Source organism: Lathamus discolor, chromosome 1, assembly GCF_037157495.1.
Source record: "Lathamus discolor isolate bLatDis1 chromosome 1, bLatDis1.hap1, whole genome shotgun sequence".
In the NCBI taxonomy this organism is placed as follows: Eukaryota; Metazoa; Chordata; class Aves; order Psittaciformes; family Psittacidae; genus Lathamus; species Lathamus discolor.
Window position 1 is genome coordinate 155,100,033 of NC_088884.1, and position 23,303 is coordinate 155,123,335.

The 23,303-nt window shown below is 41.7% G+C and overlaps 1 protein-coding gene across 1 annotated transcript; it reads right to left on the reverse strand.

Annotated features, from left to right (window-relative positions):
- Nucleotides 1–11,295: 11,295 nt before the first annotated feature.
- Nucleotides 11,296–15,868, reverse strand: ADRA2C (adrenoceptor alpha 2C). Its single transcript, XM_065665313.1, has one exon. The coding sequence runs from the start codon at nt 15,820–15,822 to the stop codon at nt 14,485–14,487; it is 1,338 nt and encodes a 445-aa protein (XP_065521385.1). The 5' UTR covers nt 15,823–15,868; the 3' UTR covers nt 11,296–14,484.
- Nucleotides 15,869–23,303: the final 7,435 nt, after the last annotated feature.

The following is a 23,303-nucleotide window of genomic DNA, read 5'->3' on the forward strand; positions in this document are numbered from 1 at the left end:
TAAAGAGTACAAGTAAAGGCACAAATATGCCTATTGGGTATCCACATTATCACTTCTAAGCTCAAATGGAAAACACTAGTCCAGAAACAATGGTATCTTGTACAAAAATCTCTGCCAACAAGTAACTTATTAGTCATCAGAATTTTTCATTCTTCCTAGTATTTGTCTTGTTTGGATTTCAAGAACTTTTTAATGAAAAAAATAATCTGAAATTCTTATTTTTTTCAGGTATAGATTTTTACTTTTCTACATGCTTCTGTGGCAAAGTAGGAAAGATCGTACCAGTAGGAAGACAGGTGCAGAGGAATGAAAACACAGAAAAGAGATCTGTATGTCCTACGGTTTGGGAGGTTCTCTCCCAACATTGGTGTTTTGCGTTTGAAAAAAAAAAAAAAAAAAGGAAATATTAAAATTCTATGGAAAATGTTGACACAATGGGAAAATAATGTCAAAAGCTAGCTCCAGTTCTCTGCTACTCCTGCTAGGTAGCCAGTGGTACAAAAATGGGGTTAATTTTTGTTAACTAGAGTCAGGTTTTTCTGGGTTTTTTTTTGTCATTTTTTTGTTTGTTTGTTTATTTTTCATTAAAATGCTTTGAAAACTGAATATAACCTGTGGGATGGTGTAGAGTGAAATCCCCATTTGGTAGCATTACAGCAATACGTAAACAAACCATTCCTAGAAGAGTAAACTGATCATAATTTGATGAGATACAGCATAAGAATCCCTATACAAACAGGAGTGAAAGACTCCCATCCTCAGTGACTTTTGCGATAGCTTGTTTCTTTCCATTCACTGATCTGATGGTCCTTCTAGTAACACCTCTACTGAACTCTCAAACCTGCTCACAATATCCAGGTGTTTCAGTTGAAGTCTGTCTCCCACCCCAAGGGATTTTCTTGCTTGGTCCTTCCAGACAGTATCACCAGATGACCTGGCTCAGACATGTAGTTTTATTCAAGTGGGCAGCCCACTTGGTTCTGTTCCTCTCCTTCAAAACATCTTTTGGTGTTGAAAACTGCTGATACCTGTCACAAAAACTTGTGCACTTTCTTCCAGCAAACCCCTCTATCAGCTTTGTCATACAATTCTCATGCAAAAGAGGCATCGGCTATTAAGGCAGCTGACACAGTAGGTATGTAAAAAAATAAACTTTTTCAGGTAAGAGCTCCTTCCCTTTCCCACCTCTGAGCCCCCGAACTCAAGTTCAAGTACAGTGATAGATCATTTCTAGAGGAATTATGAAGTTAGCCCATTCAAAATAAGTGCTCTGTGACAACAGTTCTATTTCATGAATGAATGATCCTTTCTCCTCCACCGTCTCTTCATAGGATTTGCTAACCAATACCAAAAGTCTCACTTCAGCAAAAGAAAGCTGAAGCTATACATTCTTCAGTATTTTTATACCTGTTTTGGAAGAACCAGTAACGTAAGAATTGTACTTTGTGGTCACCTAAGCTGAATCCATCTGTTTTTACTGGACAATACATATTGCAATTATCACTTCAGCAAAACAGTAGTTACAGTTTTAATAGCCCATTTAACCTAAGCACTAATTTTCTCATCTATTTTGGGGGTTGAAATGTCCCATGCTGGTTTCCAGCACAGAACTGATGCTTTTCTAAAAACATAAGAGGAAAACCCAAGTAATCTGCACTGAAACATTTAATCACTGATGAAATAATGTGTGTTTCCTGGTTTGGTTTTTTCTAGGTCCCATTCGGAAGCTGAGGCTGATGTACCAAATAGACATCTGTAGCTGGTGCAGGCTGCAGAATTGGTATCCTCTGTGTTCTTTCTTATGTATTATTCAAATTTATCCCCAGATACACTTACCCAAAAGAGAATTATTTTGCAGTATTATAGGTCTCCTGATCCAAAAGATTATAAGAAGGCAGCAGCATCTCCTTCACTTCTGGGAGGGGCAGCTGTGAAATATAGGAGTGAGCCTGCTTGTGTTTCTGAGCTCTAACATCAGTTAATTCAATTGCAGTGCAGGAGTCGTCTGTTTGAAATGAATAGGAGTCTGTAAATGCCAGCTTACAGTTATTTTGCTGCTTTATTTTCTTGTACTCACTGCACTTTTACAGGGGGGTTGTGGAACAGGGAAGGAACATAAGATGCATGAAGGAAGAAAAGGAGAAAGGGACATTCATTAAAAAAAGTAAAATGATAATTAATGGGCATTAAAGGGGAGAAGTCAGGGGCCTATAAAACCAATATCCTATTATTAAGGCAGGCAATTCAGTTACAGAGTCAGTGCACAGACAATTACATTCTTGCAAAAGAACCCTGAGGCTATTCATGGAAATATTTACCTGACTATGTGTGTGTGTGATTGCTCCTTAAAAAAGAACAAAAATGGAACTGAAAGACAAGACCAAACTTTTAAAAGCACATGACAAATTTAGGTATATATTAAATCAATCTAAGGGGGCAATTTACATTTTTAACAATAACACATAAAAACATATCCTGAACTGTATTTTATTTTTCCACAATGCAATTATTTAATTGAGTTGAATATTCAGCTAGTGTATAAAGACAGCACTCATCGTTTGTTTTGAGCATTGAAGGTTTAAAAATGGCTTATTTCTGATATTTTAATCTTGGGACATGTGTAGTTCTCATTGTAAGATGTGCAATAGCTTGGGAACTTATTATAAAAACAACTTCAAAGAACAGAAACAGAGCACACTGGTTTGGAAGCCTCATGAGTGCAGTTTTCTGGATATATGTAGACAAAACTTTGACATTTATCATTCCAGAGTTTTTTCCACATTCAGACAATTTCTCATTATTTTATCCTGAGCAGGAATCCTGCTTCTAGTCATTGAACTTGTACATAAAAAAACCCAAAGCAGGAATAGCCTCAAAAACATAAAAGTCTCAGTGCAAGTGCTGTTCCCAGAATCACAGCTTCCAGAGAGATTAACTCCTTCCCAATGCTGTATGACAGACAGAAAGAGAGGTTTTGCACTGTATATTTGTGAATAATATGAACTCAAGCTAAGCAGGAAAATATAAGGCAAAATTCTTCCTCTAAAATTTGTTCTGGCCTTTAGCTATAATCATAGAATAATTTAGGCTGAAAAAGGCCTTTAAGAACATTTAGTCCAACCACAACCTAACACTGCCAAGTCCATCACGAAACCATGTCCCTAAGTGCCACATCTACACACCTTTTAAATACCTCCAGGGATGGTGACTCCAACACTCCCTGGGCAGCTTGTTCCAGTGCTTGATAACCCTTTCAGTGAAGAAAGTTTTCCTGACATCCAGTCTAAACCTCCCCTGGCACAATTTGAGTCTGTTTAGTCTCGTCCTACTTGGCAAAAGAGACTGACACCCACTGGTAAATCATCAGTTCTGTAATATCTGTAGATACATGAAATAGCAAGTTCAAAGTTTTTAGAGCTATTTCAGTGTACAAGAGTTTGGGAAAGCTACAAAAACTAGATATAAAAGTAAACACTGATGATACATATCACAACCCTCAAATTTCAAGTCATTCAGAGCAAAACAAAACAGCAGATGAACTCCTTACCAAGTAACACCTCAGTGACTATTCTCAAGTTTTCATTATATGTTTTTTTCTAAAAATAGTGATCTAGGACTGCTGTAGCTCTTTCTTTGTTCATAAGTTTCAAAAATATTTATGACTGAAATAACATTGTGCATATCTTGTAACGAAACAAAGAGGTAAAAGATTGAAATGACAGGTTCAATGCACATTGCACACTGGGTTAGAGGCCAGCAATGGAACTAGATATGAACCCTTGTCCAGGCCTCAATAGTGTTTGCTGTTAACTTCTAAAATAGAATTATAGAATTTTAAAAGTTTTGGGCCCAGAACCAGCACTTTTACTCCATCCAAATGGTATCAAATGCTAAATAAAACTGCTGGCATTTAAAAGTGTTCTTGGAGTCCCCATCATGACAGAAGAAGCTCCCAAAGAGTTTTCTAAACCTTATGAAGCTGGGTGGGAGCACAAATGGTACCAAGTACCTCTGGAGCTTCATAAAAGACAGTGAAAGTGGGCATCAAGAAAGGATTTGGTCTGATAACAGAGCAACATATTCACCATCAGCAGCAATGGGACCTGTACTCTCCTGACCCCATGAACAAGTATAGTGAGGAAGGAACGTAGCCTGTGGCTTCATGATGGTGTTGATTTATCACTCCCTCACCCAGGTGGGCTTCAGCTGCTTCAGCAGTGTCTGCAGAACAGAGACTACAGCAAGCAGCTACAGACCAGATCTGATCATACCTTGCTGAGGATTTGGCCCCAGCAAACATGTTTTTCTCTTGAGTAGACACAAGGAGGATACAGATACTTTATGTTGTACTTCTGCAAGCTACATCAAGGATTACTGTATGTTAAGAGCATTTTTCAGACCTGTGATATACTTAGTAACAACCAAATAACAAACCTTAACATACATGGAATATACAACTATATTGCCATGCCCTACAACAGCATCTGCCTTGCAGTTGCAGAGAATCATTACTGATATTCTGAAAGGAAGAAAAATGACTTGCAATTCCAGATGTGATAACATATTCATGAACTCATGAGCTAGCACCTGATCCTTTGAAATGCCACTTCTACGGAAGGGTCAGGCCCCTTCCATGCAAAAACGAATGAGGAATGCAGCTACATGTATCATGTTCAGAGACTCTGCATTGCTCAGCCTTTAACTAAAGTCTTCAGCTGTGTTCAGCTGTCTGTCTGTCAGCTCATTTCCATGCTTTCGTCTCTCTCATGACAGCTATGGTATACGTCATGGCTAGGTGCTTTATGATTTATATACTTCACTGCTTCAGAGTCAGTAGATCATTGAAGACACATTTGACTTGCTGGACATAAGATGGTTTGCTTTATTTGGGAAAAAAAAGAAAAAACAATCCAAAAGCAATACTTTGGCTGGAGTTCTAAAGAAAATGCCTGTAAAATATCTGTATGTGTATGTGACTCTACTGTGTTAAGGACTGGGGCAGGGCTGGGGAGACTGGCAGGACAAGGGAACATGATGTAGGGGTCTGTAGTCACTAAGTTAATTCTAAACAAAGAAAAGGTTTGTATCCTGGACCAGCCAAATATGTGTTAGAATTTGCACACAAGAGATAGAAAAAATTTAGATATCTGGATCCAAATAGCCTAAGGAAGAGATGAACAAACTTTGCTCTCCTATAACTGTATGTGCATCATTCTATAGACTATTACTTTAATGCTATCCAATTATTACGACTTTCCTTTTGTTTATTCTTAGGAGGACACAGTTCTTAAGAGTCATTGGCTAATTCAGGTTGGAAGGGACCTCAGGATGTTTCTAGTCCAGTTTCCTACTCTAAGCAGGGTCAGCTATGAGGCCAACCCAGGTTACCGAGTGCATTACTCAGTCAGGTCCTGAAAACTTCTAAGGACAGAGCACAGACTTTCTGGGCAACCGAGAAATTTTATTACATGACATTACTTATCCTCATGGATAAGTAAGTGCACTGAGTTAATCTAGTTGTGCTTGATTAATCAGAGAATGAAATGGTTAATTTGCATCCAAAAGTTTAAATGACTTTTTAACATGTTTATTCCTAATGTTTATTTTTGCATTACCAAAATAGAAAAGGAACAGCTATTCTTGTAGTCCTGCAAAACATCTTTTCTGTTTGTTTGTTTCTCCTCTGAAAGAAAAGGGAGGGGTGAAGGAGGGGTAAGGAGTAATTTCTGTCATTAATTAGTAGTAACTGTTACAACAACAAAAACCTAGTTAACACACAAAAAGGTTATAACACTAGATGATCTTTTGAGGTCCCTTCCAACCCTTGGGATTCTGTGATTCTGTGATTCCGTAACACCTTTTGAAAACACTGTAACCTGAGGGCAGCTTCAACCCATGTGACTATCAGTTATCCCGTGCTGCGGATTGCAGAATTAGGCAAAATTGAAGTGCTGCTGAACTCCTTCTCCAGGAACAGACAGGTTCCTTCTCCATCCACATTTACTATGCATGACTACTTAAAAAAATTACTTCTACCTACTTTTTTCCTTTAATAACATGTTTGGGGACAATCCTTTCCCTTAGTTATGAAAAGTGTGAGTTTGATAGACATTGACTGGCATTTCTGAAGGTGGTAAATACTGTCAGGAAGCCTTCTCTGTACAAAGCGTTCACCCAGCATTCAAGTTCCCTCTATAGTCACCACTTTGCCTGAAAAACATACACAGAATTGCTCAATGCCCCAAGACGTTTGTTCTCAACAGCTGTATTGCCAGTTAGAGAGTCTATCATACCTAATGTTAGAATCATGTATGTTATTTCTTCAGTCTATATTATTTTTTCATTCAGTTTCCAGGTAATTTCTGGATTATTGAAGACACAGGTTCAGTAATCTCAAGGGAGTGACCTTCAAAGTATGAGAAAATAATGATCTGCTGATCTGCATTGTATCCTGAGACACTTGGCAGGCACTAAAATGGGAGATATGAAAGATCCCTGGCTTAATCTCTTTTTCTATCTGAATTTGAGCCTTTACCCAAAAATGAGGTTGGCCATTTCAGTGACTAGTTTTGGGGGATCTTGGGTCAACTTATTTGTTTTTCAGTAATACATCTGATTTCTGCACTTTGCCAGGAATACAGAAGTTCACCCCTTTGGGGTGTAAATCATAGGTCAGTTATGCCCTGAGGATACTTGTTCAATTCATGGTAAAAACAGGCACCTAGAAATGGGAGTGCAAATCCAATGCTGGTGACTAAAAACACAAAAATAGTAAAAAAAAAAAAAAAAAAAGAAGAAAAAGCTAACAATGCCAGTGCCTTTTCACAAACTGGAGGTACTGCCTTCCTTTTTTCTTACTCTGTAAAACCCAAACTGCATGGCCTACTACCAGCTGGAGACAAGCAAAGGAGAGAAACATTTAGTTTACGTATCTTGATAGGATTCATCTGCAAGTTTGGTGGACAAGCAGAACTTTAAAGCACAGCAGAACTTTATATGTTGGAGCTTAGCAGGGTTCCGAGAATCAATAGTGAATTTGCAACTGGGAAGATCAACATAAATTAGAAGCTTGTTAAGACTGACCTACCTAAATGTCATTAATCTTTTGGTTTCTCATCAGCAAAAAGGGCAAGGTAGTCCTTCCTTAATGCAAAAAGACATTGACAGACTAAGTATAACAAAGGTTATGAAGCATTTAGATACTATGATAACAGAGCTAAGAGCTGAGTGCCCATAAACCCAGGGGCCTGAGCTGCCCAGTATCCAGGAGCCTGGAAGTCTCGGCTTTCTGGCACCTTATCCAGGAGCCAGCCAGACAAGCCGGTAAGCAGTCAGGCCAGCAGAAGATGATTAATGATCTCCTGATTTCCATTGTACATGGGGCAATAGAGACACATTCTTTAAGAAAAGATCAGATTTCACCAAAGTGGCATTTTTCTGACAGAAGAACATGCCATCCAGGAATCTTTAATCACTTCTATAGCCAATTGTGTTGTTAAAATGACGCATCACATTCCTCTGATGTATCATGTAGCAGATCAAAAGCAGTGGTCTGATCGATTGACTAGAAGTCTCCCTTTAATCACCAACAGAAACTGCTGCTGATGTAAACAAATTAGTGCCAACCTTAGGGAATGAACATTTGTAGACACTGCACATAAGCGTTTATTGGTGATAAAACAGTATGGCTTGGAGTGAGTCAAGAACTTTTAGCATCATTCGTGTTACTCTGAGGTACTTACATATAGCAGAACTGCATTAAAGCATCTCACAATAAGTCTTCTGGGCAATCCTCCCAAGGATTCCTGGGAGGAGGGAAAGTACTGTCTACCTTTTGTGGATCAGACACTAAGGCATACAAGGTAAAGGCACAGCAAGCATGTGCTGTGAATTGTATTCAGATTGCAAGTAGAGACTGATTTAAAGAGGGGAAAGGGAAACAGAAAGGGAACAGAAAGACAAAGCGAGAGACTCTGCTATAACGTGATTCAATAGGCACTTATTTTCATGCTCTAGTCTTTGCTGGGCATTTGAAATTCCTCCTGTCAGTACAAATGCAAGAGCCCTGGCTGAATAACTCTCCACACTGCACCAAAATGGGATGAGAGACACATTTAAGTAGGTGATCTCAGAGAGGGCATTCCCACCACAGACAAGATTAAGCCTTTTCCTTAGTTCAGCTGTGGCTTTTTCTTTTAAAATTTAGCTGGATTAGCTATTTTTTCAGGATTTCTCATATTCTTCCCAGTATTTGACATGTGTTTGCTTCCCAGATAGAGAATGTCCTTGTGGAATGAGAGTGTTAATCTACTGAGAGATAAAAAGCTAGATCAAATAAAACATTTATGTGCCTGAAGGAAAGGCATTTTAGCTGCATCACCTTTATAGTCTGTTGGTGAAAGCACTCAGTGAGGAAGTGGGAGACCTCAGTATTAATTTCTTACTCCAACAGACTGGGCTGAAAGGGATGCTGTGCTCAGTGTTCCACTACAGAGGAAATAATGTGAAATGTTGGGTCAAAGGCATAGAGAAGGCAAACGAGAAGCATGCCCCTGCAGCCTAGGGTTAGCCTATTGAGTGTGCTGTACACCTCGGAACTAGACATCACACCAAAAAACCTACTCCAAGTGGCCTGCTTTTTAATTCATCAGAGAATACTTAATGGACTTAATAGAGGGACATAGGAATCCTCATTTTTTTTCCTGCTGTCAACAGATGTACAGCTTTCTCTGTCAGCAGAAAGCTATCAGCAAACAGTATCACACGAAATGAATGACTGCTGTTCGCAAAAATGCTGAAACACAACTAATTGATTTTGATGAAGCAGGCAGCTATATTTGTGTACTTTACATCCAGGACTGTTAATAAAGCATTTTTGTTATGAGAATTACATATAGACAAACTGAATTAAATGCTATTTTACTTTTCATTAGATTTCTCAGAGAAGAAAATTGCTTTACAGCAGAAGGCTATTGACAGAAAAGCTCCTTTTTTAGTGTAAACTGTATCATTGGTGTAATCTATTAAAAGTAAGCTTCTGCAATTTCTGTTTTGCAAAAGAAAAAGGAGGGGGTGGGAAGAGGAAGACTGGCATTGCGGTAAGATGTTAGACTAGGACTAAGACACTGGATTTCAATTCCTAGTATTTTCTGTGCTTCTTTTTTTCTGTAAGATACTGGCAATCTTTCTCTACCTTATCAACTGTTGTGCAGTTGAATTAAAAAATGTTTGGGATGCTGTAGTGAAGGACATGTGCCAGAAGAAATAAACTACTTAAAATGTCTTCTGTTGTACTCTAAGGGCCGCCACTTCAAACAAAGACAATGTACCAACTGTAGGTATCACCTAAATTCAGACCAAGCATGATAGTCATTGAGAGTTGAAAATACCCCAGCCTTTCCCCCCCATAACAGTAATCAAGTCATCCACCTGCTGGAGGACTGGGCATCTGGAATAACCATCTGAACACTGACTCTTTGAGCAATTTGCCAATTTTTGCTCGCTTGAGAAGCAGTATTTCTACTATTTCCATATCATATACCTCCCTTAGTCTTTCTTAGAAGTTCAAAGCAATTAGGAAGCCACAAAATTAAAGCCAGCTCAGTTATCGGAGTGGGATCCAGGGAAACTTCACAATACACCCTAGAAAATGCTGACTATTCCTTTCCAACATGCCTGAATTGTCAGACTCCCTTTTCTGGTCTGAAACAGAGATGTGCAGGGTGTATAATATGAAGTGATGCTTTTTGCAAAAACTAGACAACATTCAGTGCAGCACTATTGATGCTACATGGTGACTTGGGTCCAAGTGCCAAAACCGTATTTTTGGTTTAATTTCAAGGACAAAGGACAAACTTAATCTTGGTGTTAAACACGGAAGTGAGCAATCCCTTATCCCTACTTTCTCCTGTGCCATTTTCTATATGACCTAGTTGACCCACAGATGTGAAAGGCAAATTAACATTTGCTATTATGCAATGAAAGAAGGCAAATTCCTCCACTGTACTTGTCTAGAGTGCAAAGAAGGTAAGTAAATATTAATTCCTCTGGTGTCATCGGTAGTCACTTCCTCATGCATCATTCCTCCTCCAACTCAGAGCTTTTTTTCTGAAGCATCTCGCTGCCTTCCACTCACCAACAAAGTCACAACCATCAAAACAAACTCTCAAATAGCATCTGGCCTTCATTTTGCACAGCTTGGAGGTATTCTCTCTGCTTCTTGACTGGAGTCATAGCTTAAGGTTAGAACATTCTCCTGAAATGCATGTTGTTAGTGACATTTCCTATGAAATCCTTATGCTTCTCAGATGCAGTTCTAACCAATACCAACTTCCACAGAACAAGAAGGAGACCAACAGTTTTCTTCTCTGAAAAACAACTGCAATCAGAAAGTGCTCTTCACACACCTTATACTGAAAATATACAGTAGGGCTTGTTGCTCTGGTTATATAGTGAAAAACCTCTTGACCCACACCTATGGATTTGAACAGTAGCCAAAGTTAAGCAGAGAAGACTACTTTCTTTTTGCTCCTGTACATTTGTGCACAAATGTTTGCTTACATTCCTCAGGCACATTTACTGAAAAAGAGGCAATGTCTAAGGAAGCTCCTAATATCCTTGCTCTCACTAAGTAGTTTCCTCATTCACAAGTAAACACCAAAGTTTTCTGGGCTTACTCACAAAGGGTGATACAGCTCAATGGTCGCAAAGCTGCTTGCATGTAACCTTCAGTTTCAGGTCTACTTCTCAGAAACTGCCAGTGCTCCTGGAACAACCTGACTTTTTCGGAGCAGAGATCACATAGAACAAGGGACTGATTCCTATTTTAGGCAATGATTTAAAGCTGTGATCCAGTCAAATCTCCTGCATATAAGGCCTCTTGCATCTGCACCAAGCCTCGAAGAGGCTAATTCGGCAGTCTCACTCACGCAAAACTCGCATAGAAAAGAGCTAAGGGCAGCAGCACTGGTTTCCCATCCTAGATAAGTTACAGTGTTCAATATTTAAATAACCAACCAAGTCACTATTCAGAAAACTGGTTTTGAAAATGAAACTAACTTCTCACTTTAGACTGAGAGAAAATCTGCTTCAGGTGAAATAAGCAAATGAAGAGTTAAAGATCAAGTGCTTGCTGTTAAAAACAGTATGACTTCATAGCAACATTTCCTTCTTACACAACAGTAAAAAGTAAGGGTTTCAGCCAGCTCATCAGATGTGATCAAAGACACAAGTGGACACATTTGAAACATAAAATATCTTCTTTTTTTTTCTTAAGCAAAAGCTGCATTGTCTGTTTTTTCCTGTATATGCTATTAGCCAACTTACAGTGAAAGCAAAGCCACAGCTTGAGTAGCAAAGCTGATAACTTTTCATAAAGTTAACACCACCCAATATGTTAAAAACAAATTCCAGTCTTCAGCTATTGCAAGTAATAACAGAACACTATAATTAAAAAAATAAATCAGCCCCATTTTACTTCCTTGATGCATATTCAGTGGTTACATTAAAAACAATTTTTATAGAAATCCTCTATACTCACTGATTTATAGAGGGAAATTCACCTTAAAGGGGTGTAAACTGCACATATTTATTGATAATGTTACTTTTTAATCTAGCTCAGAAGGAAATTAATCAGATGAGTAACTGTGATGATAAATAAAATAAAACCACAGAAAATGCCCTGTTTTTACGTATGCTGCTGTAGCTGGATATACAGTGTCTGCATCAATCTCTTTCAGACATTTGGAAATGCAAAATAGAAACATTATTTCCTTTACGTTTATAATGACCACAGAATAATTTTATAGAGAAGAAATTACTTTTAAGGCACATCAGTCATTCCATATGTAGTTCATATCGACTAAAATATGTCAATTAAATTTCATTTCCATAGACTCCTTGAATTCTACATGGTAAAACAAAAGAGAAGGATTATTTTCACAGGCAACAAATCTCATTGTCTACACACTGAGAAACCACTCTAAATGAGCATTAAGTGACAAAACCAGACCTTCATCTTGGTGGGCATAGGTATCTCTAATGAAGCTGTCCAGTAGCTCAGAGGTAGTAGCTATGTACCCTGTGTTGCTTTGGTTGCTCTGGCAATTACATAGTTTCTTCAGATTAAACAAACCTGAACTTTTTAGCTACATTGTTACCTACAAATAATACGAGCTTGCTTCAGCTTTCCTGATGTAACTTTAAAAAGAATTCTCCATTTTGTAAGAGAGAAATGGCTTTTAATTTCCTCCTCCTTGCTATTTTTTTTTTTTCCTCTTATTTATGTCTCAGGTACATATTTGTACCAAACCATTTGCTATTTACAAAGGGATGCTCCTGAAAATAAGTATTAGCATCCTTTCTTTAGGTGCAGATGTGCAAACAAAGCTCAAATCTTTTCACAACTCCAAGCCTTATATCAAGTAAGGATCCAATAAGTTATGGATTCAAGACTTTGAAAATGTCTCATTTGTTTCTTTAATGAAATCAAGCAGAATTTGGTGCAATCTTCTCACTCCTACAGGACTTCCGCTTGAGTTGGCCGTGAAGTTAAATTGTCTGTTGAATTAACACCAGACTTAGCTACTGACAACCTTCTTTTCTAGGGCTAAGTGAACCGAATGCTTACTATGAAAAACTGATGAAACAAAGTGACTGTTCTGTCATTTCTCCTTATGCCATAGATATTTCAAGAGAAGAGAGACTACAGACACCTGTCAGACAGAACAGAGGGAGTAAAGAAGGGGATATCTAATGATTCTCAGGTATAGATTCAATTTAGCTGTTTCAAGAAGCCTGCCGTATGAGATTAGAATTTGCTCTATTTTTCACTATTTTGTTTACTACGGAAAGGTTCATTTCAGGCAGATGCCAAATCCTGCTGCCTATGGAAGGAGAGATACACCTAAAATGGAGAGTATTTACCCACAAACAGAATACACACCTTGCAGCAGCACAGCTGGAAAGGGATATAAATGCTCAGCTGAGTCTTACACTTGGTATGCATTCAGTGGTGAATGTACAGTCACCAGACCCTGTCTCTCCTCCTCTTCTTTACAGTTCATGACATTTTAGAAACTCATGGGAAATATTTTGCTTTAATAACAATTCACTAACTATATCTTCTCCCCTCTTCCCTCCCTTCCCCCCAAACAAAATCCTCTGAAATCTTAAATTAGAAATCCAAACAGCAAAAGGGAAAGAAAGCAACATTAATATTAAAGGTTTGAAAGAGCTGCACCTTCTTTTGAAATTTGTTCTCATACACCACTGACAATCTGCAATGTATGCTTCTCATTAAAAAAATAAATACAAAGGATTTAGTTGTTCTAGACTGTAAATACGAAGGATTTAAAAGACCTTATTGGTGTGGTGATTGCTCCTCCTCTGCAAATCTGCATAGCAGACTGCCTCCAGCTGCCTGTCTGAGGATGAGAGCAGCATGCACCCAGCCCCTGAGATAAGCCTTTTCAGGGGAACTTAAAGGGGGGGGGGGGAGTAAGTTCCCCAACACACATGCAAGTTGAGCTGGTTGGAAATCTGAATTTTTTTATTTTAACTCAGAAAACATTAGGTGAGTTCACAATAATGATTTTTATTTTCCCCCACTACCTGCTTCAGGACACCAAGGTGCTTAGAGCACTGATCTGAGATGGATCTTAATGTGTGGCAATCCAAGAGGGAGAAGTAAGGTCATAGGGTGCATGTGCTCCTTTTCATATTTCATGAAGACATGCAAGACTCACAGGTTTGTCCCAATGACCAATCAAAAACTATGGGAAGATAGAAAAAGTTTCCCATCCAGCTCTACATGCAAAGACCCCTTCAAAGAAAAGAAACCCCCATGCTTTCTCTTTGACTTAAGCCCTGTGTAAAATCATCATTCAGAAGGTTTTAACAGTACAAAGGTTTATTTAGAAAAGAGTTTGGATTGTTCTTTAGGATTTTTTTTTTTTTTTGGCAAACATTTAAATCCTTTTGTAACTCAAAAAACTGCCAGTGCCTGGTACTTTGCACTTTCTTTGCCCACATAAGCAGTAAAAGCTAATTTCTTACTGGGACAAGACCATCACAGGACCCAGCTGCTCTATTTATAAATACTCAAATCTTCATCACCACTGCCACTTAATCCTTTCCTCCTGATGTCTCTGCTTGTTTTCCCACAAAATTTCAGATCCTGTAAAAGCTCACTGCCTCCAAAAATCAGTGTCAGCCTATTTTCCTCTGTGGACTCCCCATGCCCTCCATCAAGGTTCAAAGACAATCACTCCCCTTCCCTTTTACTCATCCACACTCCAGCACCATTCTGTACCACAGTGAATGCCCTCAGCCTCCCTGGCTCTATCTCTATACCCCACAGCACCACTCTGCTCCACCGAGGGGGCGAGCCCAAATCCCATGTTCTCTTCCCTCCCTTCTTTGTCAGCACAGAGCCTTCTCCTCTTTTAACTCTACTCCTGCTCAAGGCAAATCCATCCCTCCAGCTCAATGCCAGAAGTTCTTCTTCTTCTTCTTAAAAAGAATGTGTTTAAAGGATCTGCGAAAGTCCTGGTTGAAGATGGTGTAGATGACTGGGTTCAGGGAGCTATTGCAATACCCAATCCAGAAGAAGAACTTGAAGAGAGTCTCAGGGACCTCACACGCCTCCCGGCAAATACCATAGAGGCTGTAGCTGAAGAAAAAGGGGAACCAGCAAACTACAAAGACCCCCATGACCACGGCCAACACAAAAGTGAAGCGTTTCTCCCGGGCTTGGGTGACTTTCTTACGGCAGATGCTGCTACGCTTCCGGCGACGGCGGTATGAGAATAACTGCATGGAGCGATTGCTAGCGCGGGACAGACGGCTACTAGAGTGCTTGGAGGAGTATGAGTAGGAGAAGGACTGGCTCTTGCTGCTTTTGCGGGGATGCTCCTCCCGGCTCCGCCTCCGTCTACTCTCTGAGGTGCTGCTCTCCTCCAGCTCAATGTCCTCCAGTTCAGAGGCTTTGCGCCAGTGGTGCACTGAATAATGTCCATTCTCTCCCAGCTTCATCCTCACGGATGTGCAACCGCCAGCAACGCGGCTCAAGCCATTCTCAGTCTGGGAGGACCCTTCTGGCATTGTACGCTTCTCAGAGAGGGTCCTGGTCCTTAGCTTGGCCACGCGGTAGATGCGGATGTAGACCAACACCATGATGAGGCAGGGGGCAAAGAAAGAGCCAATGCAAGAAGAAAGGATGTACCATGTCTCATCGTTCAGCTTGCACTGGGGAAAACTGTCTCCCTCGGGGTCCCGGTACATGGAGATCAATGGAGGGAAGGAGATGACTGCTGAAATGAGCCAGACAGTGACGATGATGGCCTTGATCCGCCGGGGGGTCCTTTTGAGGTTGTACTCCACCGCCTGTGTGACCGACCAATATCTGTCGAGGCTGATGGCGCACAGGTGGACGATGGAGGAGGTGCAGAAGAGCACATCCAGCGCCAGGTAAATGTTACACCAAGTCTTGCCGAAGTACCAGTAATTCATAAGCTCGTTGGCTAAAGAGAAAGGCATGACCAGGGTAGCCACCAGGATGTCTGCGCTGGCCAGGGACACCAAGAAGAGGTTCTGGGGTGCTCTCAGCGCCCGGCTGGTGAGCACAGCAATCACCACCAGCACGTTGCCCACGATGGTGAAGACGATGAGGAAGCCCACTACCGCCGCCAGGCTGGCCACGGCCGCCGGGGAGTACGGGGAGGGCGGCTGCAGGAGATCAGAAGAGGACGGCGAGGATGGGGGCAGCGCCAGGGACTCGTTGGGGGAGCCCAGGCTCGTGTTCACCACCAGCAGCAGATCCATGGTGGGTGTGCGGGGCGCCGGAGTCCTAGAGAGCCCGGCGGAGCCCCCGCCCCGCCCCGCCGCCCCGCCGCCGCCGCCCCGCTGCCCTCATTGCCCCCCGCCAACGGTCCAACAGCCGCCTCGCAGAGCGGCCCCAGCAGCAGAGCCGGACCCTCAGGGCAAAGCCGGGCAGCGTCGCCCCGGCGCGGCAGGGAGCCCGGCAGCGCTACCTCCGCCCGGTCCCCGACGAGGGGGCAGCGAGGTACGGCTGGCCCCCGCCACCCGCCCGGTCATGCCCGGCTCAAGGCAGCCTGCAGCTCCGGAGAAGACACCCCCCAGCCAACGGGAGTCGGGGGCGGGAGCTGGATCCTCGCAGGGAGCAGGGTCCGAGGCGGCGGCAGCAGCATCCGATCCCATGGAGGGCGGCCCCCGGCGGCCCCTCTCCGGCGGCGCGGCAGCGCGAAGTCGCGGCTGCCCGGCGGCTCCGTCCTAGACTCGCATCGCGCTCCCAATCGGCGGCGTGCCCCGCCGCCGCGCGCATGCTCAATGCCGACAGGTGAAGCCTCCGCTCCCGCCCGCCTCGGTGGAGCGCCGCGGCTGCCGCCGCCGCCCCGCCGTTACTGCCGCCCCTCCTGCCGCCCCGGCTCCCGCGGAGCCCCGCAGCCCGGACGCCTTCTCCTCCCCGCTGCGGCGCTGTCCCACGGCGCTGTCAGGGAGGGGCGGCGGCGCGGTGCTCCCCGCCACTCAGCGCAGCCCCTTACCCCTCTTGGTGGCCGGGCAGGTGCTGCTTCTCTGTGCGGCGCCGGCTGTGAGGGGAAGCGGCCGTGGCGGAGCCCGCCCCGGCGGGTGGAAGCGGCGGCGGGCTCACCTCCCGGGCGAGCGGCGAGGGTGCTCGCTGCGCGCTGCCGGCCTGGCGCGCTAGGGGGCGGCCTTGTCCAGCCGCGTGAGGTGCAGCCGTTACCTGAGCGGCCGCGCCGCCCTGAGGGGACCGCGGGCTCCTGGCGGGGCTGCAGAGCCGTGTTTGAGCACAGATGTAGGGTGCCTGCTCGCCGGGGTAAAGCCCGCTCCCCGCCGCGCGGTTCTCCCGTGCAAACCTGCAACCGGCAGAGTGCTGACCTGGGAGGGAAGCGGCGGGGAAAATCTTTGGGGCATTCGGCTGTACTCATGAGAGCAGAGAAACCTCAATATGGGAAGCACTGAGCAAACTTAAGAGTGGTATTTCTGCTGTTTGGGCTTCCGGACACCTACCTCTGGAGGTACATGAGAGCTTCATCTATCAGTAGCCAGAGGTAACCAGAGCAGGATACGGCTGGCTCACCGCCCCTTTCCACAGAGAAAAGCAGAGAGGGTCTGGGTCATGCGCTTGCTGCATCCCCATCCATCTTACGTGCCTGCTGTGAGGAGCACATCTTCACATCTCCTTCACTGATGGCCCTGTGACTTACGTTACCTTCCTTTGGATGGAAAATTTGACAAGTGACAATAAAAATGAAGCCACGGCCACTTCCATGCCTCATTCTTCAGCTGAACCTGCCTACTGGAGGGTAGAAGGCATTTCAGCGTAGTCCTGGTCTGGGGTAGTATGTGATCCTGAGAAAAGCCACTGCCCTGCACTGGAGAATATGTTGTCTCTTGTTATGCCCCTTCTTCCACCTGCTGTCTCTACTGCTACTAGTCCCCAGGTCTTCCTCTGGATATTACCTGTGGTACACTTAGGTGAGGGTTATAGAAAGGTAAAGAGAACAGCCATATATACAGCATGCCTCTTCTGGGAGCATGTCCTGCTGCCCGGATCACAAGGCCTTCAAAGCAAGGACTGTCCCACTGGTCTCTTTGCTGCTGCGCTTGCTTTTCTTGTGCCACACTGCAAAAAGCCTGTGCTTATGTAACCCTAACAACAGCATAACCCTAACCACAGGATTAGCTGTGAGCCAGGTGAGCCAGAATATGAATTCATCCACAGCCAATTAATTTGCTTTTCATCCAGAATAATGCATTCCTTTTATGCTGCGTGGCGGTGTTACTGGCTTGCAGGGGATGAGTATTTTTCCCCATTGTGACAGTGTAAAAGATATGGTAAAGTAGTAGATATCTACAGCAGAACTTGCAGCATGCAGCGGTGCTGAAAACCACAGGCTGACTGGATTCCATGGCTAGTACTTAGTTTTGGAGCTGCCTAAACTCCTTCATCATCACCCTGCTGACTTCTAGAGGAACCTGATGTTTTGCCTGTGGGCATTCACAGTCTGAGCATTTGGTTTATGCCTCCCTCCTGCGCCCCATCTGGACCCAGAAATGCAGTATCCCTAGGTCTTGGGAGAGTCACAGTCTGGTACATGTTCTGCTTATTACTGCCAGGTTTATATTTATAACACAAAATTGGAAGTAGTGAAGGCAAATACACTTCAGAGCACTTCTCTTTCTCTGTATAACATTCAAAATAATAAAATACCTGATATTTTAATGGTGCACAAGTTGAAACACAACAGCCTGGGGCTTTAGGGGATGATAAGGGATACTCTGATTCCAGTTGTCTTTTTAGTGCAACCAGGACTGGTTCCTCTGTTCTCTGTGTAGGTACATGGACTGGAGTATAAAGGGTTAGAAGTGAATATGCTTAGCTCTGATAGGAATGAAAATTCCTCTGGAGATTATGATCTAATTAATCTATTTTGTAAGCAATTTAGTCTGAAGGTTGGGGTGGGGTTTTTTATTTTTTTTTACATTTGAAAACTAATTAACCAGATGATCAGAGAACTGGAGCACCTCTCCTATGAAGACAGGCTGGGAGAGTTGGAGTTTTTCAGACTGGAGAAGAGAAGACTCTGGGGAGACCTTATAGGAGCCTTCCATTACCTAAAGGGGCCTACAAGAAAGGTGGGGAGGAACTTTTTACATGGACATGTAGTTATAAGACAAGGAGTGATGGCTTTAAACTGAAAGACAGGAGATTTAGATTAGATATTAGGAAAAAAAATTCTTCCCTGTGAGGGTGGTGGGGCACTGACACAGGGTGCCCAGAGAAGCTGTGGCTACCCCGTCCCTGGCAGTGTTCAAGGCCAGGCTGGATGAGGCTTGGAGCAACGTGGTCTAGTGGAAGGTGCCCATGGCACATGAGGTTGGATCTAGACAATTTTTAAGGTCTCTTCTAGCTCAAACCATTTTATGATTCTGTGAATAAACACATTGTGCCTGTACGTAGAAGACAAAGGAGATAATGTTGGAACTAAACTGTGTCAGGTAACAAGCTTTGATAAGAGTGAAATGCAGAAGCAGTAATCACCTGAACAATCAAAGTGTAACATATATAACAAAAGGATATAGAAATCTGATGCCCCCTCAAGTCCTCCTAAATATACAATTAATCTGGTAAAGAGGCCTCTTTAAAAAAGCTTACAAAACCACAAGATGACTAAATGAATAGATGTTGAGGTTAGTAAAGTTCAAACAGGAAGTAAATGACACATTTTTAACATGAAACCTGAATAACCAACAAAGCAGCTTCTTAATATTTGTGGTCAATTCTTCATATTTGAAAGTTTCATAATGGTATCTATAAACTGAGCAGACAAGTGTAACCTTTTATATGACTGGCATTAAGGAGAAAGCAGGAATGTATGATCTAACTGGTTCCATCTGGGATTAAAATACAATACATACAAGCTCAAAAATCACATGAACATTTGGGATTCAGGAACTAACTGTCAAAAAGGGGTATATAAGACCCACACTATTTAATTCCCTTACTAGCGTAATTATGAAGTCAGTCTGACCAAGTATGTCTTAAAGTTGTGTGAACTTGAACTTGAAATAAACTTTCAGCTAATGATTTTGGGCTTCAGGTTAAAAGAGCTGAAGCTTTTGAAGACTTATCTTTGCCCAAAGTAAGTCAATGCAAAAGTTTCATAACAAAAAGAATGAGACAAGCAAAATGTCTGAGCTATTACTTGGCATTTCTAATAAGGAAATGCCAATCGGGATTTAAAAAAGAATTAAAAAAGAAATTTGGAGCAAAATACCCGCATTTTGTTGTGGGTTTTTTTTTAGCACTGAAGTTGTACTCTGAAGCTGAAACAATTTGGTATCCAACTCCACTGAAGCCAGGGAAGTAACTTTTGTGTTTTTATGTGTGTAACTAAGATTCAGTTTGCTTAAATAGCCATATGTCACCCCAGCTCATGTATATGGAGCATGGGCACAGATACAAAAAATCTACACTCATAAAAATCTGTTTAGTCTACTGACAAAGGTTGGAGCAGGGTAAAAGACAGCAGATAAATTAAATGTGCTCATTTGAGCTCACGCTTGGTAGGTGCTAACAGGATCTCATTAAAAAAAATAAAGCAATTTAGAGGCTGTATGAGGCTCTTCTAGATAGTAAGATGGACCTCCCTTAAACTGACCCAAGACCACACTTCCTGAAGTAATCCAGTAGATACGGTGTTATACCAATCTACCTGTATGCTGTCACTGCTGCTTGGGTTCCCTCTTCCAACATCCCAATACAAACCTGCCATCACAGCAGGTTGAGAAGATCCTGCAGGATCTGCAGGAGCAGAACTGTTTCTCTAATTCCTGATGGTTTTTACTTGGATTCTCAAACTGGACTGACCTTTAGTTCAGTTTGGTCTACCAGAAGACACTATTGGCCAGAGACCCATGACCTTCACCTGGTTTTGTATCTTGGGAAATCCAAAAGCTGTCACTGGGAGACTGGCCAGTTGTGGCTTCAAGAACTCAAGTCCAAACTCAGGGACAATTACCAAAGGTGATGTCAACCCGGCCACTGAAGTTGGTGGAAGGTTTCCTGCTGACATCCAGATCTTTAGGCTTCTGCTAGATTGTATAAGAACATCTGAACGTCTGCTTTGAATAGTGCTGTCATGCCATGCTTGCACAAACACAGATTTAGCAGTAAACAGTGTTCTAGCTGCTTTGCACTTCCAAACATGTTTTGCCTCTTCTGTTCAAGATCTGAAGAACTTGTGTGCTTGAAAGCTTGTCTATGCTTAACTCCCAGACATATCAGATGAGTTAGTGGAAAATACTACCTCCCCATACAAACCTGTCTTCTTATACTTTATATCTTTAAGTCATCACAATTGTAACCATGCTATTAAATGCTCTTCACTGTACTTTATTTTTAGTAATCCCTCCCTCCACAGAAGAGCAACATTATGATTTATAGAGGGAATATGTCAGCTTTCTCAATAAAGGGAATGGTATTTGATTTTCAGTGGGAACTGGGGTCCTCACTTCCCCCGTTGTGACTTTGAAAATATGTCCTGCATAAACAAAAAGATTTGTAGGCCAGCTAGATTTATTAAACATTTGGAAGTTCTTTTTAATCTCTCAAACTAAGCTTTACATCAATAGGCAAAATTATGCAGTCTTATCAAATGTACTAGAAACTGTCTGCTGACAAAACATTCTGTACATCTATATACTTTCTGAGACACAATTTGCATTATAAATCTGCTCAGGATGCCATGATCAAACAGAACAGGTCAGCTGAAATCTCTGTAAGTAGTTAAATAGATAAGCTGCAGTACAAACCTTGTGATAGCAAAATGGGATAGTGAAGTAGCCTGTTCCGGATCTTGAAAGAAAGAGACTAAATATAAGGAAACTGACAGTTACTTTGGAGGAGAGTTCAGGTCTTTCAAAAAGTAAATACTGTTATCAAGTGAAATATTGTGAAATTCTATAGCACTAAATGGACATTAACCTGTAAATTACTGAAAGAAATCAAGGTAAACATTTAGTTTGCAGAAAAGGAGCCAAATTCTCAAAAGACATAAGTGTCAACCTGCTTACATTGTGGTTTTCATGACAGCACCTGATCGTTTTTCCTTAGACACAGGATAATTGGACTCTTTTGTATGTCTAGGCATCAGCTGACTTTTTCTTTGAAAATGCGATTTGGATCGGTTGAGTTCTTGCTTTGTTGACTACCCACCAGAAAATTAATCACAGAGTCATTTTAAATCCTAAAAAAAAATATTTAAAGCTTTCCACAAAATAGGAAAGAATGTTTGGAGAAATAATACCACAGGCATTTATATTTATTTGTGAATATTTGAAATATTTAATCAGAAATATGTAAATTAAATGGTTTTCAAAATCACTTTTTCTTTTTTAAAGCAACTTTTGGACTTGAACATCTTTTTCAGCTATTATTTTTTTATTACACTGTCCAGTGAAGGAGAAAATTTTGATTGAAATGAGACTGTTTTAAACTCATTCTTCTGTGTGAAACAATATTTTATTGACAATTAAGATATCAAGACCGAATCAAAGCCAGTTTATTCATTATTTTTTCCTTGATGCAGAACTAAAGCTTAATCATGATGTTGAAGTTAGCATTATGCTTGAGCTAAAGTTGAATGAAGAAAGTTATTGGTTCAGCTCCCTAAAGCAATTTTCTTCTCCTATATATTTGTAACCCTTTTTCAAGCTTTTACTAAATGGTGTCATTGTTGTTGGCAAGACCATGAAACAGAAGTCAAATAATCTTAGTCAGCCATATCCTGTCTGGCTCATTTCTGGAAGTCTTTTCTGCTTTTGTAATAGAATCACGTCAACCATAACTGTGTTGCAGAGTGCCATTGATTTAGCCCTTTTGAACCAAACCTACCACAGAAGTATTTGTTTGATTCTCCCTGTTACTGGAGAGTCATGAAAAATAGATCTGTCCCCTGTCTTCCTTTTCCCTATTTGTACTGTTTCCATTATCTGTATTCATTTTAAGGCTTCTTCATTTCTTATTTATTAAGTCGGTACTTTAAATAGCCTTTACAGACACCTGTACTGATAGCTACGCCATTTGCGCAGGATGAGTGCATTATTTTTCTAGGACTCTGCACTGCATTTGAGGACTCTTCCCCTTGATTTCAGTGGTTTTTTAATCATGCAAGACTTCTGCACAGTTAATGTGTATGGGAAGTAGTTTATTGTTCTGAACTTATATTAAGCATGCATTTATTTGCATTCTGAATTAGGTTTTGCAAGTTTGTATGAGCTTCAACTTCTAAATAGAGAAAATTCTGTGTAGATAATTTATCATCTGTGACATTGCCTACCTCTAATTTATTACTTGTGGGGCCTGCTTGGCATAAGTGTAAGAGGCTTTCTTATGACAGATTTTCAACTGATTTAGTTAGGACAGATTTTGGTTGCAAATCCTTACATCTCTGCCCTCTTAATTTATATTGAAATAACCATTTCCACAGTAATGATCAAGTAACAGAAACCACTGCAATGGAGGGTGGGGGAGTAGATGGCACCATGGTTTGTCACCTCCCAGCTGTATCTACTTCATGGCATACATCTTAATTTTTTGAATCACTATCCAAGGAATTTCAAAGGCTGGTATTAATTGCCATGATAATCGATCATCAAACCTCATGCAGTCTGGGAGAAGAGGCATCTACCATCTTGTACACTGTTCTGTGGTGCTTTGTAGGAGGAAGATTGTGTCTGCACAAGATCGATGAGAGCAA